General features: G+C 38.9%; 1 protein-coding gene across 1 annotated transcript in view; it reads left to right on the top strand.

Annotated features, from left to right (window-relative positions):
* The window catches only part of LOC131934902 (cullin-5), a 53,257-nt gene that overhangs the window by 6,593 nt on the left and 32,496 nt on the right, over nt 1–14,168 (top strand). Inside the window, exons 3-6 of the mRNA XM_059291160.1 lie at nt 7,277–7,379; nt 8,772–8,957; nt 12,263–12,404; nt 12,786–13,012. Coding sequence (XP_059147143.1) covers nt 7,277–7,379; nt 8,772–8,957; nt 12,263–12,404; nt 12,786–13,012 — 658 coding nt within the window. The remainder of the gene's footprint in view (nt 1–7,276; nt 7,380–8,771; nt 8,958–12,262; nt 12,405–12,785; nt 13,013–14,168) is intronic.

The raw sequence follows: 14,168 nt of genomic DNA, 5'->3' as shown, positions 1-14,168 counted from the left end.
TGGTGGTGTTTACATTCAGTTGGTGGTGTTTACATTCAGTTGGTGGTGTTTACATTCTTCTAGCTGGTGGTGTTTACATTCTTCTAGCTGGTGGTGTTTACATTCTTGTAGCTGGTGGTGTTTACATTCTTCTAGCTGGTGGTGTTTACATTCTTCTAGCTGGTGGTGTTTACATTCTTCTAGCTGGTGGTGTTTACATTCTTATAGCTGGTGGTGTTTACATTCTTCTAGCTGGTGGTGTTTACATTCTTCTAGCTGGTGGTGTTTACATTCTTCTAGTTGGTGGTGTTTACATTCTTCTAGCTGGTGGTGTTTACATTCTTCTAGCTGGTGGTGTTTACATTCTTCTAGTTGGTGGTGTTTACATTCTTCTAGTTGGTGGTGTTTACATTCTTCTAGCTGGTGGTGTTTACATTCTTCTAGCTGGTGGTGTTTACATTCTTCTAGCTGGTGGTGTTTACATTCTTCTAGCTGGTGGTGTTTACATTCTTCTAGCTGGTGGTGTTTACATTCTTCTAGCTGGTGGTGTTTACATTCTTCTAGCTGGTGGTGTTTACATTCTTCTAGGTGGTGGTGTTTACATTCTTCTAGCTGGTGGTGTTTACATTCTTCTAGCTGGTGGTGTTTACATTCTTCTAGCTGGTGGTGTTTACATTCTTCTAGCTGGTGGTGTTTACATTCTTCTAGCTGGTGGTGTTTACATTCTTCTAGCTGGTGGTGTTTACATTCTTCTAGTTGGTGGTGTTTACATTCTTCTAGCTGGTGGTGTTTACATTCTTCTAGCTGGTGGTGTTTACATTCTTCTAGTTGGTGGTGTTTACATTCTTCTAGCTGGTGGTGTTTACATTCTTCTAGCTGGTGGTGTTTACATTCTTCTAGCTGGTGGTGTTTACATTCTTCTAGCTGGTGGTGTTTACATTCTTCTAGCTGGTGGTGTTTACATTCTTCTAGCTGGTGGTGTTTACATTCTTCTAGCTGGTGGTGTTTACATTCTTCTAGCTGGTGGTGTTTACATTCTTCTAGGTGGTGGTGTTTACATTCTTCTAGCTGGTGGTGTTTACATTCTTCTAGCTTGTGGTGTTTACATTCTTGTAGCTTGTGGTGTTTACATTCTTCTAGCTGGTGGTGTTTACATTCTTCTAGTTGGTGGTGTTTACATTCTTCTAGCTGGTGGTGTTTACATTCTTCTAGCTGGTGGTGTTTTCATTTAGTTGGTGGTGTTTACATTCTTCTAGCTGGTGGTGTTTACATTCAGTTGGTGGTGTTTACATTCAGTTGGTGGTGTTTACATTCTTCTAGCTGGTGGTGTTTACATTCTTCTAGCTGGTGGTGTTTACATTCTTGTAGCTGGTGGTGTTTACATTCTTCTAGCTGGTGGTGTTTACATTCTTCTAGCTGGTGGTGTTTACATTCTTCTAGCTGGTGGTGTTTACATTCTTCTAGCTGGTGGTGTTTACATTCTTCTAGCTGGTGGTGTTTACATTCTTCTAGCTGGTGGTGTTTACATTCTTCTAGCTGGTGGTGTTTACATTCTTCTAGTTGGTGGTGTTTACATTCTTCTAGCTGGTGGTGTTTACATTCTTCTAGCTGGTGGTGTTTACATTCTTCTAGTTGGTGGTGTTTACATTCTTCTAGCTGGTGGTGTTTACATTCTTCTAGCTGGTGGTGTTTACATTCTTCTAGCTGGTGGTGTTTACATTCTTCTAGCTGGTGGTGTTTACATTCTTCTAGCTGGTGGTGTTTACATTCTTCTAGCTGGTGGTGTTTACATTCTTCTAGCTGGTGGTGTTTACATTCTTCTAGGTGGTGGTGTTTACATTCTTCTAGCTGGTGGTGTTTACATTCTTCTAGCTGGTGGTGTTTACATTCTTCTAGCTGGTGGTGTTTACATTCTTCTAGCTGGTGGTGTTTACATTCTTCTAGCTGGTGGTGTTTACATTCTTCTAGCTGGTGGTGTTTACATTCTTCTAGCAGGTGGTGTTTACATTCTTCTAGTTGGTGGTGTTTACATTCTTCTAGCTGGTGGTGTTTACATTCTTCTAGCTGGTGGTGTTTACATTCTTCTAGTTGGTGGTGTTTACATTCTTCTAGCTGGTGGTGTTTACATTCTTCTAGCTGGTGGTGTTTACATTCTTCTAGCTGGTGGTGTTTACATTCTTCTAGCTGGTGGTGTTTACATTCTTCTAGCTGGTGGTGTTTACATTCTTCTAGCTGGTGGTGTTTACATTCTTCTAGCTGGTGGTGTTTACATTCTTCTAGCTGGTGGTGTTTACATTCTTCTAGGTGGTGGTGTTTACATTCTTCTAGCTGGTGGTGTTTACATTCTTCTAGCTTGTGGTGTTTACATTCTTGTAGCTTGTGGTGTTTACATTCTTCTAGCTGGTGGTGTTTACATTCTTCTAGTTGGTGGTGTTTACATTCTTCTAGCTGGTGGTGTTTACATTCTTCTAGCTGGTGGTGTTTTCATTTAGTTGGTGGTGTTTACATTCTTCTAGCTGGTGGTGTTTACATTCTTCTAGCTGGTGGTGTTTACATTCTTCTAGCTGGTGGTGTTTACATTCTTCTAGCTTGTGGTGTTTACATTCTTCTAGTTGGTGGTGTTTACATTCTTCTAGCTGGTGGTGTTTACATTCTTCTAGCTGGTGGTGTTTACATTCTTCTAGCTGGTGGTGTTTACATTCTTCTAGCTGGTGGTGTTTACATTCTTCTAGCTGGTGGTGTTTACATTCTTCTAGTTGGTGGTGTTTACATTCAGTTGGTGGTGTTTACATTCTTCTAGCTGGTGGTGTTTACATTCTTCTAGCTGGTGGTGTTTACATTCAGTTGGTGGTGTTTACATTCTTCTAGCTGGTGGTGTTTACATTCTTCTAGCTGGTGGTGTTTACATTCTTCTAGCTTGTGGTGTTTACATTCTTCTAGTTGGTGGTGTTTACATTCAGTTGGTGGTGTTTACATTCTTGTAGCTTGTGGTGTTTACATTCTTCTAGCTGGTGGTGTTTTCATTTAGTTGGTGGTGTTTACATTCTTCTAGCTGGTGGTGTTTACATTCTTCTAGCTGGTGGTGTTTACATTCTTCTAGCTGGTGGTGTTTACATTCTTCTAGCTGGTGGTGTTTACATTCTTCTAGTTGGTGGTGTTTACATTCTTCTAGCTGGTGGTGTTTACATTCTTCTAGCTGGTGGTGTTTACATTCTTCTAGTTGGTGGTGTTTACATTCTTCTAGCTGGTGGTGTTTACATTCTTCTAGCTGGTGGTGTTTACATTCTTCTAGCTGGTGGTGTTTACATTCTTCTAGCTGGTGGTGTTTACATTCTTCTAGCTGGTGGTGTTTACATTCTTCTAGTTGGTGGTGTTTACATTCAGTTGGTGGTGTTTACATTCTTCTAGCTGGTGGTGTTTACATTCTTCTAGCTGGTGGTGTTTACATTCTTCTAGCTGGTGGTGTTTACATTCTTCTAGCTGGTGGTGTTTACATTCTTCTAGCTGGTGGTGTTTACATTCTTCTAGGTGGTGGTGTTTACATTCTTCTAGCTGGTGGTGTTTACATTCTTCTAGCTTGTGGTGTTTACATTCTTGTAGCTTGTGGTGTTTACATTCTTCTAGCTGGTGGTGTTTACATTCTTCTAGTTGGTGGTGTTTACATTCTTCTAGCTGGTGGTGTTTACATTCTTCTAGCTGGTGGTGTTTTCATTTAGTTGGTGGTGTTTACATTCTTCTAGCTGGTGGTGTTTACATTCTTCTAGCTGGTGGTGTTTACATTCTTCTAGCTGGTGGTGTTTATATTCTTCTAGCTTGTGGTGTTTACATTCTTCTAGTTGGTGGTGTTTACATTCAGTTGGTGGTGTTTACATTCTTCTAGCTGGTTGTGTTTACATTCTTCTAGTTGGTGGTGTTTACATTCTTCTAGCTGGTGGTGTTTACATTCTTCTAGCTGGTGGTGTTTACATTCTTCTAGCTGGTGGTGTTTACATTCTTCTAGCTGGTGGTGTTTACATTCTTCTAGTTGGTGGTGTTTACATTCTTCTAGTTGGTGGTGTTTACATTCTTCTAGCTGGTGGTGTTTACATTCTTCTAGTTGGTGGTGTTTACATTCTTCTAGCTGGTGGTGTTTACATTCTTCTAGCTGGTGGTGTTTTCATTTAGTTTGTGGTGTTTACATTCTTCTAGCTGGTGGTGTTTACATTCTTCTAGCTGGTGGTGTTTACATTCTTCTAGCTGGTGGTGTTTATATTCTTCTAGCTTGTGGTGTTTACATTCTTCTAGTTGGTGGTGTTTACATTCAGTTGGTGGTGTTTACATTCTTCTAGCTGGTGGTGTTTACATTCTTCTAGTTGGTGGTGTTTACATTCTTCTAGCTGGTGGTGTTTACATTCTTCTAGCTGGTGGTGTTTACATTCTTCTAGCTGGTGGTGTTTACATTCTTCTAGCTGGTGGTGTTTACATTCTTCTAGTTGGTGGTGTTTACATTCTTCTAGCTGGTGGTGTTTACATTCTTCTAGGTGGTGGTGTTTACATTCTTCTAGAGGGTGGTGTTTACATTCTTCTAGCTGGTGGTGTTTACATTCTTCTAGCTGGTGGTGTTTACATTCTTCTAGCTGGTGGTGTTTACATTCTTCTAGCTGGTGGTGTTTACATTCTTCTAGCTGGTGGTGTTTACATTCTTCTAGCTGGTGGTGTTTACATTCTTCTAGGTGGTGGTGTTTACATTCTTCTAGCTGGTGGTGTTTACATTCTTCTAGCTTGTGGTGTTTACATTCTTGTAGCTTGTGGTGTTTACATTCTTCTAGCTGGTGGTGTTTACATTCTTCTAGCTGGTGGTGTTTACATTCTTCTAGCTGGTGGTGTTAACATTCTTCTAGCTTGTGGTGTTTACATTTTTGTAGCTTGTGGTGTTTACATTCTTCTAGCTGGTGGTGTTTACATTCTTCTAGCTGGTGGTGTTTACATTCTTCTAGCTGGTGGTGTTAACATTCTTCTAGCTGGTGGTGTTTACATTCTTCTAGCTGGTGGTGTTTACATTCTTCTAGCTGGTGGTGTTTACATTCTACTAGCTGAAAATCATCTCAGGACAAATTATCTCAAAGACAAAATATAAAAGGACAAATGATATCATTGACAAATGAGCTCAGACAAAAATCTCAAAGTTAAATATTTATAGTTTTTAGGATATTTTTTTAGTCGATTTTAATATTTTTTAAATTGAATGTCATATGGATTTTATGTATTTTATTTTCACACACCTGTTGTGAGGTATAGGCCTACTACACGAATAACTACAACTTATTCAACAAACCAGAAGACTAAGTTCACATAATTAAAAAAAAATAGCATTGTGTATAAAAGTATTAGACATAATGCTGCATCAAATAAATAAAATTAAGTCAAAACACATGAAATCACATAATACTGCATCAAACAAATAAAATTAAGTCAAAACACATGAAATCATTTTCAATGTGATGCCCCTCTGTGATGTAAAGAAAGAGGCCATAGCTTGTTAATCACCACTTGTAGTGCTTAGCTGGCACACTATGAATAACTTTGCTCTGAAATGACAGCTGTCTTTAAGCATGTGTCACCTGATCACTATGGTGTGACTGAAATATAACTATTGACAAACAATTATTATGTGTAAAAAAGTATGTAAAATCCATAAGACAATACATTTTTTAAAATGCTAAAATCAATTATAACCATCCAAATACTCAACATATTTTGACTTGAGATATTTTGTCCTGATATCTTTTGTCCTGATATCTTTTGTCCTGATATCTTTTGTCTGGGATATTTTATGTCCTGATATCTTTTGTCTGGGATATCTTTTGTCTGGGATATTTTATGTCCTGATATCTTTTGTCTGGGATATCTTTTGTCCTGATATCTTTTGTCCTGATATCTTTTGTCCTGATATCTTTTGTCTGGGATATTTTATGTCCTGATATCTTTTGTCTGGGATATCTTTTGTCCTGATATCTTTTGTCTGGGATATCTTTTGTCCTGATATCTTTTGTCCTGATATCTTTTGTCCTGATATCTTTTGTCTGGGATATCTTTTGTCTGGGATATTTTATGTCCTGATATCTTTTGTCTGGGATATTTTATGTCCTGATATCTTTTGTCTGGGATATCTTTTGTCTGGGATATCTTTTGTCCTGATATCTTTTGTCTGGGATATCTTTTGTCCTGATATCTTTTGTCTGGGATATTTTATGTCCTGATATCTTTTGTCTGGGATATCTTTTGTCTGGGATATCTTTTGTCCTGATATCTTTTGTCTGGGATATCTTTTGTCCTGATATCTTTTGTCCTGATATCTTTTGTCCTGATATCTTTTGTTCTGATATCTTTTGTCCTGATATCTTTTGTCTGGGATATCTTTTGTCTGGGATATCTTTTGTCCTGATATCTTTTGTCCTGATATCTTTTGTCTGGGATATCTTTTGTCTGGGATATCTTTTGTCCTGATATCTTTTGTCTGGGATATTTTATGTCCTGATATCTTTTGTCCTGATATCTTTTGTTCTGATATCTTTTGTCCTGATATCTTTTGTTCTGATATCTTTTGTCCTGATATCTTTTGTCCTGATATCTTTTGTCTGGGATATTTTATGTCCTGATATCTTTTGTCCTGATATCTTTTGTTCTGATATCTTTTGTCCTGATATCTTTTGTCTGGGATATCTTTTGTCCTGATATCTTTTGTCTGGGATATCTTTTGTCCTGATATCTTTTGTCTGGGATATCTTTTGTCCTGATATCTTTTGTCTGGGATATCTTTTGTCCTGATATCTTTTGTCTGGGATATCTTTTGTTCTGATATCTTTTGTCCTGATATCTTTTGTCCTGATATCTTTTGTTCTGATATCTTTTGTCTGGGATATTTTATCTGTGATCATTTGTCATGGTATGTAGGTATATCCACTGTTTGTACTCCATGTTTGTAGGTATATCCACTATGTTTGTACTCCATGTTTGTAGATATATTCACTATGCTTGTACTCCATGTTTGTATGTATATTCACTATGTTTGTACTCCATGTTTGTAGGTATATCCACTGTTTGTACTCCATGTTTGTAGGTATATCCACTGTTTGTACTCCATGTTTGTAGGTATATCCACTATGTTTGTACTCCATGTTTGTAGGTATATCCACTATGTTTGTACTCCATGTTTGTAGGTATATCCACTGTTTGTACTCCATGTTTGTAGATATATTCACTATGCTTGTACTCCATGTTTGTAGGTATATTCACTATGCTTTTACTATGTTTGTAGGTATGTCCACTCAGTTTGTATGTGGGATGAGAAAGAAGGCCCTACTCATATCTATGAGGCCTTAGAGAAAGATATTCTTGAATTTATCAAGCAAGCACAGAGTGTAAGTGCAAAGTTTATCTAGCTGTTCTTAGATTCATATCTATTTCTTTGGTCTGCAGCCTATGTAGGAGAGATAACTTACTAGCTGGGGACAGCAACCTATGTAGGAGAGATAACTTACTAGCTGGGGACAGCAACCTATGTAGAAGAGATAACTTGATAGCTGGGGACAGCAACCTATGTAGGAGAGATAACTTGATAGCTGGGGACAGCAACCTATGTAGGAGAGATAACTTGATAGCTGGGGACAGCAACCTATGTAGGAGAGATAACTTGATAGCTGGGGACAGCAACCTATGTAGGAGAGATAACTTGATAGCTGGGGACAGCAACCTATGTAGGAGAGATAACTTACTAGCTGGGGACAGCAACCTATGTAGGAGAGATAACTTACTAGCTGGGGGACAGCAACCTATGTAGGAGAGATAACTTGATAGCTGGGGACAGCAACCTATGTAGGAGAGATAACTTACTAGCTGGGGACAGCAACCTATGTAGGAGAGATAACTTACTAGCTGGGGACAGCAACCTATGTAGGAGAGATAACTTACTAGCTGGGGACAGCAACCTATGTAGGAGAGATAACTTACTAGCTGGGGACAGCAACCTATGTAGGAGAGATAACTTGATAGCTGGGGACAGCAACCTATGTAGGAGAGATAACTTGATAGCTGGGGACAGCAACCTATGTAGGAGAGATAACTTACTAGCTGGGGACAGCAACCTATGTAGGAGAGATAACTTACTAGCTGGGGACAGCAACCTATGTAGGAGAGATAACTTGATAGCTGGGGACAGCAACCTATGTAGGAGAGATAACTTACTAGCTGGGGACAGCAACCTATGTAGGAGAGATAACTTACTAGCTGGGGCAGCAACCTATGTAGGAGAGATAACTTGATAGCTGGGGACAGCAACCTATGTAGGAGAGATAACTTACTAGCTGGGGACAGCAACCTATGTAGGAGAGATAACTTGATAGCTGGGGCAGCAACCTATGTAGGAGAGATAACTTACTAGCTGGGGGACAGCAACCTATGTAGGAGAGATAACTTACTAGCTGGGGACAGGAACCTATGTAGGAGAGATAACTTGATAGCTGGGGACAGCAACCTATGTAGGAGAGATAACTTACTAGCTGGGGGACAGCAACCTATGTAGGAGAGATAACTTACTAGCTGGGGACAGCAACCTATGTAGGAGAGATAACTTACTAGCTGGGGACAGCAACCTATGTAGGAGAGATAACTTGATAGCTGGGGACAGCAACCTATGTAGGAGAGATAACTTACTAGCTGGGGACAGCAACCTATGTAGTCTTGATATCAGATTTTCTTCCTTTAGAGAGTACTGCAGCACAAAGAAGTCTTGATATCAGATTTTCTTCCTTTAGAGAGTACTTCAGCACAAAGAAGAATCAGCTTTACTCCGTGCCTACATAGCCGAGTGGGGAAAATTTTTTACCCAGTGTGACTACCTGCCCAAACCCTTCACTCAGCTGGAGGCCAATTTGATGGGAAAGTTACACAGCAGTATGCCCAAAAAGTCTCAAGCACCAGATGAAAGCCTGGTCAGGAAGGTGGGTTTTTTATCATTGTGGGTCTCCACAATTAGACATTCATGTAGTGGACATTCATGTAGTGGGTCTCCACAGTTAGACATTCATGTAGTGGACATTAATTTCCTCACTATCTGATACATTTCCTCACTATCTGATACATTTCCTCACTATCTGATACATTTCCTCACTATCTGATACATTTCCTCACTATCTGATTCATTTCCTCACTATCTGATACATTTCCTCACTATCTGATACATTTCCTCACTATCTGATACATTTCCTCACTATCTGATTCATTTCCTCACTATCTGATTCATTTCCTCACTATCTGATTCATTTCCTCACTATCTGATTCATTTCCTCACTATCTGATACATTTCCTCACTATCTGATACATTTCCTCACTATCTGATACATTTCCTCACTATCTGATACATTTCCTCACTATCTGATTCATTTCCTCACTATCTGATACATTTCCTCACTATCTGATACATTTCCTCACTATCTGATACATTTCCTCACTATCTGATACATTTCCTCACTATCTGATACATTTCCTCACTATCTGATACATTTCCTCACTATCTGATACATTTCCTCACTATCTGATACATTTCCTCACTATCTGATACATTTCCTCACTATCTGATACATTTCCTCACTATCTGATACATTTCCTCACTATCTGATACATTTCCTCACTATCTGATACATTTCCTCACTATCTGATACATTTCCTCACTATCTGATACATTTCCTCACTATCTGATACATTTCCTCACTATCTGATACATTTCCTCACTATCTGATACATTTCCTCACTATCTGATACATTTCCTCACTATCTGATACATTTCCTCACTATCTGATACATTTCCTCACTATCTGATACATTTCCTCACTATCTGATACATTTCCTCACTATCTGATACATTTCCTCACTATCTGATACATTTCCTCACTATCTGATACATTTCCTCACTATCTGATACATTTCCTCACTATCTGATACATTTCCTCACTATCTGATACATTTCCTCACTATCTGATACATTTCCTCACTATCTGATACATTTCCTCACTATCTGATACATTTCCTCACTATCTGATACATTTCCTCACTATCTGATACATTTCCTCACTATCTGATACATTTCCTCACTATCTGATACATTTCCTCACTATCTGATACATTTCCTCACTATCTGATACATTTCCTCACTATCTGATTCATTTCCTCACTATCTGATACATTTCCTCACTATCTGATACATTTCCTCACTATCTGATACATTTCCTCACTATCTGATACATTTCCTCACTATCTGATACATTTCCTCACTATGTGATACATTTCCTCACTATCTGATTCATTTCCTCACTATCTGATACATTTCCTCACTATCTGATACATTTCCTCACTATCTGATACATTTCCTCACTATCTGATTCATTTCCTCACTATCTGATACATTTCCTCACTATCTGATACATTTCCTCACTATCTGATACATTTCCTCACTATCTGATACATTTCCTCACTATCTGATACATTTCCTCACTATGTGATACATTTCCTCACTATCTGATTCATTTCCTCACTATCTGATTCATTTCCTCACTATCTGATACATTTCCTCACTATCTGATTCATTTCCTCACTATCTGATACATTTCCTCACTATCTGATACATTTCCTCACTATCTGATACATTTCCTCACTATCTGATACATTTCCTCACTATCTGATACATTTCCTCACTATGTGATACATTTCCTCACTATCTGATTCATTTCCTCACTATCTGATACATTTCCTCACTATCTGATACATTTCCTCACTATCTGATACATTTCCTCACTATCTGATTCATTTCCTCACTATCTGATACATTTCCTCACTATCTGATACATTTCCTCACTATCTGATACATTTCCTCACTATCTGATACATTTCCTCACTATCTGATACATTTCCTCACTATCTGATACATTTCCTCACTATCTGATACATTTCCTCACTATCTGATACATTTCCTCACTATCTGATACATTTCCTCACTATCTGATACATTTCCTCACTATCTGATTCATTTCCTCACTATCTGATACATTTCCTCACTATCTGATACATTTCCTCACTATCTGATACATTTCCTCACTATCTGATACATTTCCTCACTATCTGATACATTTCCTCACTATCTGATACATTTCCTCACTATCTGATACATTTCCTCACTATCTGATACATTTCCTCACTATCTGATTCATTTCCTCACTATCTAATACATTTCCTCACTATCTGATACATTTCCTCACTATCTGATACATTTCCTCACTATCTGATACATTTCCTCACTATCTGATACATTTCCTCACTATCTGATACATTTCCTCACTATCTGATACATTTCCTCACTATCTGATACATTTCCTCACTATCTGATACATTTCCTCACTATCTGATACATTTCCTCACTATCTGATACATTTCCTCACTATCTGATACATTTCCTCACTATCTGATACATTTCCTCACTATCTGATTCATTTCCTCACTATCTGATACATTTCCTCACTATCTGATACATTTCCTCACTATCTGATACATTTCCTCACTATCTGATACATTTCCTCACTATGTGATACATTTCCTCACTATCTGATTCATTTCCTCACTATCTGATACATTTCCTCACTATCTGATACATTTCCTCACTATCTGATACATTTCCTCACTATCTGATTCATTTCCTCACTATCTGATACATTTCCTCACTATCTGATACATTTCCTCACTATCTGATACATTTCCTCACTATCTGATACATTTCCTCACTATCTGATACATTTCCTCACTATCTGATACATTTCCTCACTATCTGATACATTTCCTCACTATCTGATACATTTCCTCACTATCTGATACATTTCCTCACTATCTGATTCATTTCCTCACTATCTGATACATTTCCTCACTATCTGATACATTTCCTCACTATCTGATACATTTCCTCACTATCTGATACATTTCCTCACTATCTGATACATTTCCTCACTATCTGATACATTTCCTCACTATCTGATACATTTCCTCACTATCTGATACATTTCCTCACTATCTGATACATTTCCTCACTATCTGATACATTTCCTCACTATCTGATTCATTTCCTCACTATCTGATACATTTCCTCACTATCTGATACATTTCCTCACTAACTGATACATTTCCTCACTATCTGATACATTTCCTCACTATCTGATACATTTCCTCACTATCTGATACATTTCCTCACTAACTGATACATTAGCTGATGCTGGACAGTTGGAACTCCAGCATTTTCTCTAACATCAAAGACAAGCTTCAGTACAGTGCCATGAAACTTGTCCATGCAGAACGCCATGGGGAAGCTTTTGATACACAGCTGGTAATTGGAGTCAGGGAATCCTATGGTGAGTTTGTTATTGGAGTCAGGGAATCCTATGGTGAGTTTGTTATTGGAGTCAGGGAATCCTATGGTGAGTTTGTTATTGGAGTCAGGGAATCCTATGGTGAGTTTGTTATTGGAGTCAGGGAATACTATGGTGAGTTTGTTATTGGAGTCAGGGAATCTTATGGTGAGTTTGTTATTGGAGTCAGGGAATCCTATGGTGAGTTTGTTATTGGAGTCAGGGAATCCTATGGTGAGTTTGTTATTGGAGTCAGGGAATACTATGGTGAGTTTGTTATTGGAGTCAGGGAATCCTATGGTGAGTTTGTTATTGGAGTCAGGGAATCCTATGGTGAGTTTGTTATTGGAGTCAGGGAATCTTACGAGAGCTTGTCTTCCCCAGTGAACCTTAGCTCTGACACAGAAGACAAACTGAAGATCTACTGTGAGAACTTTGAGAAAGCTTACCTCGAAGCAGCAGAGAATTTTTACAAACAAAATGCCCCGACATATCTAGAACAAAATGGTGTCCAGAATTACATGCGGTATGCTGACAATAAACTAAAAGAGGAGGAAGCAAGAGCTAAACGTTACCTGGAGACTGGCTATGGCTGTAACTCTGTCAACAGTGTGAGCAGATTGTCTTGTGTGTGTTGATGGTCTCCTGGCGTGTGTGTGTGTGTATTGTATCTACTGGTGTGTGTGTGTTGTATCTACTGGTGTGTGTGTTGTATCTACTGGTGTGTGTGTGTGTTGTATCTACTGGTGTGTGTGTTGTATCTACTGGTGTGTGTGTGTGTTGTATCTACTGGTGTGTGTGTGTTGTATCTACTGGTGTGTGTGTGTGTTTTATCTACTGGTGTGTGTGTGTGTGTTGTATCTACTGGTGTGTGTGTGTGTGTTGTATCTACTGGTGTGTGTGTGTGTGTTGTATCTACTGGTGTGTGTGTTGTATCTACTGGTGTGTGTGTGTGTGTTGTATCTACTGGTGTGTGTGTGTTGTATCTATTGGTGTGTGTGTTGTATCTACTGGTGTGTGTGTTGTATCTACTGGTGTGTGTGTGTTGTATCTACTGGTGTGTGTGTGTGTTGTATCTACTGGTGTGTGTGTGTGTGTGTTGTATCTACTGGTGTGTGTGTGTGTGTTGTATCTACTGGTGTGTGTGTTGTATCTACTGGTGTGTGTGTGTGTTGTATCTACTGGTGTGTGTGTTGTATCTACTGGTGTGTGTGTTGTATCTACTGGTGTGTGTGTGTTGTATCTACTGGTGTGTGTGTGTGTTGTATCTACTGGTGTGTGTGTGTGTGTGTGTGTGTTGTATCTACTGGTGTGTGTGTGTGTGTGTTGTATCTACTGGTGTGTGTGTGTGTGTTATATCTACTGGTGTGTGTGTGTGTTGTATCTACTGGTGTGTGTGTTGTATCTACTGGTGTGTGTGTGTGTGTGTTGTATCTACTGGTGTGTGTGTGTTGTATCTACTGGTGTGTGTGTTGTATCTACTGGTGTGTGTGTTGTATCTACTGGTGTGTGTGTGTGTGTTGTATCTACTGGTGTGTGTGTGTGTTGTATCTACTGGTGTGTGTGTGTTGTATCTACTGGTGTGTGTGTTGTATCTACTGGTGTGTGTGTGTTGTATCTACTGGTGTGTGTGTTGTATCTACTGGTGTGTGTGTGTGTGTGTTGTATCTACTGGTCTGTGTGTGTGTTGTATCTACTGGTGTGTGTGTGTGTTGTATCTACTGGTGTGTGTGTTGTATCTACTGGTGTGTGTGTGTGTGTTGTATC

This window comes from Physella acuta, unplaced genomic scaffold (genome assembly GCF_028476545.2).
Source record: "Physella acuta isolate Inbredline_101_S28 unplaced genomic scaffold, ASM2847654v3 ptg000120l, whole genome shotgun sequence".
Taxonomy (NCBI): domain Eukaryota; kingdom Metazoa; phylum Mollusca; class Gastropoda; family Physidae; genus Physella; species Physella acuta.
The sequence above is the reverse complement of the archived record's forward strand: the minus strand, read 5'-3'. Positions and strand labels throughout refer to the sequence as shown.